Below are 6000 nucleotides of genomic sequence, written 5' to 3'. Positions count from 1 at the left end.
ACTTTACACTACTTATAAAAGAAGTGATTCTACTTTCTGGCCTCTTGTTGAAAGTGTTCAGTCCTCTCCTCAGCACATGCTGGAGGGATCAGACGGCCTTTAACATGTTGCTTTGCAGAGTAACAGAAGCCTGCTGAGTATCTGTCACGTCTCTTCTTCCTGTTTTACCTCATCCTCAATGTTTTGATCTTTTCCAAACAGTTCAGTGAAATACTCACCAGGTGGCGATGCAGTTCTAAATATCTGAGTGATCAGAGCTGATTCTGTCATCAAGGTAATGATATAACATTACTTTATAAAGCCCTTTGATGTCCAGCCAACAGCTACAGGTAGAAATCAAAAACCATATGATTTCTTCTATTTCAGAAGTTCTGAATGAATCCTGACTTAAAGTTATTAGGTCCCGACTGTATGAGTTCAGCTCCAAGTCTCCATTTAGTCATTTTAACATCAGCAGTTCAGTTTGTCATGAGATACTTTTAAAATATAAGAATTAATTTTCCTTTGTTATATAAGTGATTCCTACAAATATATATATGTATATATATATATGTATATATATTAGGTTATATTTTAGGTTTGTTACTAATACCATGTGATCATTAGTATCATGTGACATCTTGTGTTTTTTACTCTTTATATCTGGATTGTCTTGTAGATTCTTCATATTTCCATGCCCCCCCCCCGTACTCGCCCAGTGTTATTTCTTCAGTCTCATTCCATTATCAAAAAGCCTCCTCAGCTGAAGGCGGGGCCAAGCGGACGCGCGTCCCCGTCCCCGCAGGCGCGCTCCCGGTCGCGTCTCCTTCCGCGGAGCCAGTGGAGCAGCTCGCTGTAAAGTTGCGCCTCTCCGGCGGCGTCGTGCTGTTTGCTGCTGTCGGTTCTCTGTCCGCTCCAACATGCGTCTCCTCCTGCAGACATGGGATCTATCTGCTCTGCGTGCAAAGTGACCCCCGGCTCTGCCGCCGCCTCTGTCCGCGTCCTGGTGTCCTTCAGCCGGGGAAACCCTGCCGCGAGAGTCTGAGCGTTGAGATCCACAGCGAGCCGCGTCCCCTTCAAGTCCTTTTATTTCCCGCAGCTTCCTTTATGGACTTCAGGAGCTCCGAGTGAGAGTGTTTGTCATTTCCGTTCACACCGCCGAAGATGGAGACAGTGATGGAGAGGGAGTGCAGCGCGCTGGGGGGGCTCTTCCAGACTGTCATAGGAGACATGAAGGTAACATGAAGGAACATTATTATTTCATCTGATCTGTGATTAAAATCAATGTTGCACACATGAAATATTCAGGATTCAGATCCCGCTGTTCATCCTGTTGCATCCTCAAACCAGGAAAAGCAGACATTTCATATTTTATTCCGCCAGGTTTATTGGAGATTTCCAGGCGTCATCATTCATTTGATAATTATCCGGGGGGGGGGGGGGGGGTACACTGGGTGTGTTCAGGCTCTGGTGCCTTCAGGATGTGGCCGCCTGCAGAGCATGTAAAGCCAGCTTCATCCCGGTGGCCACTGGTGGATGACAGTGATGTCACAGGAGAGCACCACACCGTTGACTGCAGTCTGGTCAGTGGGGTGTCTGTCTGTCCCCCACTCTCATATTCACAGGCTTTTTCATTATGTGAGGGAGGATGATGATGATGAAGGATGGAGACTGATGTGTAACCGGATGTGTGAATCTGGTTTTTAAGGCCGTCTCGTGCTGCTGCAACAGAACAGCAGCTGTAAATGACATCAGGGCTGATTGATGCATCAACAGAAAACATTCCCTGGTTTCACCGTCTGAATGGGAGGATTTGCTGCTTTTCTTTGTCTTGGTTGATAGAAATGAATCAGTGTGTGTGTGTGTGTGTGTGTGTGTGTGTGTGTGTGTGTGTGTGTGAGGTCAGAAGGTGAACACTGTTTCAGGTCAAGTTTTAAAGGGTTGAGTTGATGCGTGTGCAGCTTCTGCTGGATAGTTCAGGTTACAGTTAGTCTCCAGTGTCCTCACAAGTATACAATAGGTGTGTGTTGTGGGAGGGGCACCATGCAGCCACACACACACACACACACACACCTGTTTCCACGGTGACATAATAACAGACAGGTTTCTAACAGGTGTGGTTCACAAAGGGAGGTCTGGGAAACCTGCCACACCCTCTTCTTCTCTCTATTTCTGTCTTCCTCCTCCTCCTCCTCCTCCTCCTTTTCTTTCTTCTTGTCAGCATCCTTCCTTGTTACTGTTCTGTCCTTTTTTCTTTCTCCTTCAGTTTGCTCTCCTTTCCTCTCCCTCCTTTTCTTCCTCCTCGCCTTCTCCTTCATCCTCCTTTGTGTCCTCCCACGTCGCCCTTCTCTTCCTCCTCCTCCTCTTCCTCTGCTTCTCCCTTTTCCCCTTTCAGTTGTATTTGTTTTTCTCTTCTTTGAGGTGAAAAGCACTGAAACATAATTGATCCCGTAATGAATGCGATGTTACCTCACTTCCTCTAAATATGCGTGTAAAGATTCACACCTGTTGGACTCACAAACATGGCCGCTGCAGATGTGAGCCGTGACAGATGCTGCATCGCGATCGTGCACGGAGTTGACTTGTGTTTTATGGTTTGTTTCGTAAATTCCTTTTTCAGTCCACAGAAAAGATAAAACAATTCATGGCTGCTGAAGGACGAGCTCATTTGAACTACTTTATACACTGTTGGGTCATTTAATGTATAACAATACATCATATTTTATGAGTTTGTGTGTTTAAATCTCAGTCTACAAAGTAACTGTAGCTGTCAGATAAATGTGGTGGAATTAAAAGAATAAAGTGGCATAAAATGAAAACAATTAAGAACTTAAAGATTAATGTTGTTGTTCTGTTTAGATTAAAACCAACAGTGTGTTGTTGCGTCTCTCAGCTGCTCAAACTGACAAACTGTAGTTTTTATCAAACAATCAGGAGGAAATAGTGCATCTGTTGGGGACTATTTTCAGCGGCGGATGAATCCACATGTGGTGCTCTAGTGAGTGTTTGTGGCAGCAGGACGGTGTGTGTGTGTGTGTGTGTGTGTGACTGAGTCAAGATAAACTGTGTGTGTGTCCGTGGTGATGAAGGAACATGTGACCCAGTGACCCAGTGAGGCTCACTGAGGTGTTTTTAACAACAGTGGAGTTCTACGGCGCCGAGGAGGAAGATATATCAACAACAATACATTGATTACATCAGTAATTCGTATTTTCATCTTTAACTGCTGACTGAATAATGAAATGCACCTCACTGTGAGACAGACGCAGGAAACTCTGCTGCTTCTAGTCTTTTACGTGCTCACAGGTTTTATCAGGTGACTCCTTACTTCACCCTCATGTTTCATTACAGGAAAAGAAGTTGGACATTTTACAACCTGTAACATTGGGCTTCTCAAACCATGTAAGAACCTGTGAGGAACATTTTGGATTTACGCCATCAGTTTTGGTTTGGTAGGCAAGCGAAGTGAACAAGTGAGGGACAGACAGCAGTGCTGATAGAAATATTGGTTTTCTTTTATACAAAACATAAGATGCAAGTTTATAGGTTGATGGAGAATCCAGGGCCCTGCTGGGGCCGGCACGAGCTGGTTGGTGGCCCACTGTTATGTTACGGTATCTGTGTGGTTTTAAAGTATTCCTTGATGATGCAGATGAAATATAAACTCCTCTTATCTTTGTTGTGACAGCTTGCTACAGTGTCTGATTTTACAAGCATAACTTTAATCATTTTGTATTTCTCTAAGATTTTTTTCTCTAAGAAGTTTTAAATTTATTTATGACTCAAAATGTGATCTTCGAGACAGAAAACCATTGTTACACTCAACATGGAGTATAGAGCGCACACGGGACCACGTAGAGACGCTCGAAACAAGAGAATGCACAACATTACGTCACAGCGCCCCCTAGTGTTGCTGTTAAAAGCACTTTTAATATTTAAACCAGTGTTTTACTGTCTTTCTGCTCTCGTCTGAGATTCATGAGGTTCATTTGTAGCCTCCTGATCATCCTCATCGTCTGTCCACACGTCTTCATGTTCTAAATCTATAAATGCGAGTGTGTCTGTGTCTGTGTGCGGTTCATCATCCACACGTCGTTGTGCTGCTGAAATTGAAGCAGACACATTACTGTTGATCCGTTTAAGTGGAACCGATCTGCATGTTTTTCCCTGGAGGAGAAACCGGCTCATCCTCTTCTACTGTGAGCCGCTTTACTCCGAGCTTCACATCTGCCTCCAGACTGTCTTTCAAAGAGGTTCTCCTGTTGAACAGACGCTGAACTGAGGGTTCGATGTTGCTGCTGTGGATGTGGAGCAGGCCCACATTAGCGTCTGTAATATGTTGAAAGTGATTTTTGGCAGAAAACAGACCTTTGAGAACAACATCACATCAATGTTTTACAGTTCATCTGTAACGCAGCATGTGATTGGACCACAGGAAGAACAGCCTCTGTTTTGATTAAGCTAATTTCGTCTGTGTGCACCTGATGAATGTGAGTCCAGTAGTCTGGTCTGGTCTGGTCTGGTCTGGTCTGGTTTGGCCTGGTCTGGTCTGGTCTGGTCTGGTCTGGTTTGGAACAATATTTGTCTCTTTAGCCGCTAAATGCTCCACTTTCTGCCGCTCGCCTCTAGCTGTGTCTGTCTGCTGTTTGGTGCAGAGCAGGTCGTGAACAGGGGGCTTGTTGAACAGTGGAAATGGCTGCATGTGGTTTCAATGAGGGGGGGTTGGTGAGAGCCGGGAGACTCAACCATACTGTACAGTCTACAGTCTATTGGTAGTTTTTTTAAAATACACATTTCTCAAACCTAGTTTGAAATGAGCATTGTCCCAGCGATGGATGTGAGGCAACATGGGACAGACTTCCAGTTCTTCCTGTGTGTGTGTGTGTGTGTGTGTGTGTGTGTGCGTGCGTGCTTGTGTGTGTGTGTGTGTGTGTGTGTGTGTGTGCGTGCCGTTGAGCGTATTAGCTGAATGCTAATCACCATTTATCTTGGACTGAGCTGCCGTCCGAGCTAAAATAATCCTGGTCTCTTTTCTGGGGGGGGGCTGCTGTGTATCAGTGTGGAGATCGTCATGGAAACGTCACGGACAGAGCTGCTACACTGGACTTGGTGCCTCGGCCAAATGGGTCACTTAGTTTAGTTGTAGGCCTGTTTATTGGCATTGACTCTCTCGCTGTTTCCTTTCTGACGTTGGGCAGTTTTGCAGGTTGTAAGAGGTGAAATCCACTGCTGACTATAATATATATATATATTATATATATTATATATATTATATATAATAATATTCCACACAATGCTGGAGTTACTGAAGGAGGGGTTCAGCCATGTTTTTGGCAAATGCAATGATTCACTCACACAATCGATAGTTTTGTGAAATGGTCCAAACCTTCTGAACGTATTCATGTTAAGTTTTAAAGCGAATCGCTTTCATCATTTAAAGGTTATAGACTCTTAAACCCAACATGCCCCCTTTCCTTTCAGTTTGTTTGGTAAAGTGTGGCGCTGATCTACAGCCAATACATTAAAGAAACCTAGAAGCTAAGATAGCATTTTTAGCAATTCTACTACAGTCTTATCATCAGTATACATTTTTACATTTTAATATAGTTCATATAACCACAAAACTAATAACTAAAGTGCAGCTGCATTTTGTTATCAAACGGCCAATCAGAGACGTTTTGTACAGATTAAACAGAAGAGATACAATTAGTGAGCTTTCTTTATGCTAAGCTACGTGAGACATGAGAGAGATATCAACCTTCTCATCTGATTCTCAGCAACAAAGCAAATAAGCAAATATCCCAAATGTTAAACTATTCCTTTAATGGTCCAGTTCATCTGCTGGTCCGCCTTCTGTGAAGACGAGGCTTCTTTATGGGCTTTAACACCACAGAAAGAGACACTCGTGCTGAAGTTTGAGGAGCCACATTTGCGTTGTTCTGTCTCATGATCAACAATAAAGAAGAAACAAACAAGGATTTCTTGGTTTGAAGCCTGTGCAGTCGCTCACAGAGCCAAACA

The 6000-nt window shown here is 43.9% G+C and overlaps 1 protein-coding gene across 2 annotated transcripts in view; it reads left to right on the top strand.

Moving 5' to 3' along the window:
• The first annotated feature begins 1037 nt into the window (after positions 1–1037).
• LOC139298594 (protein MTSS 1-like) overlaps positions 1038–6000 on the top strand; it is a 42319-nt gene continuing 37356 nt past the window's right edge. For both annotated transcript variants that reach the window (XM_070921256.1, XM_070921255.1), the window contains exon 1: positions 1038–1215. In XM_070921256.1, coding sequence (XP_070777357.1) covers positions 1144–1215 — 72 coding nt within the window. In that variant the 5' untranslated portion in view covers positions 1038–1143. The remainder of the gene's footprint in view (positions 1216–6000) is intronic.

The sequence above is a fragment of the Enoplosus armatus genome, chromosome 16, assembly GCF_043641665.1.
Source record: "Enoplosus armatus isolate fEnoArm2 chromosome 16, fEnoArm2.hap1, whole genome shotgun sequence".
In the NCBI taxonomy this organism is placed as follows: Eukaryota; Metazoa; Chordata; class Actinopteri; order Centrarchiformes; family Enoplosidae; genus Enoplosus; species Enoplosus armatus.
Note: the sequence above shows the minus strand (reverse complement) of the source record. Positions and strands in the feature narration are given on the sequence as shown.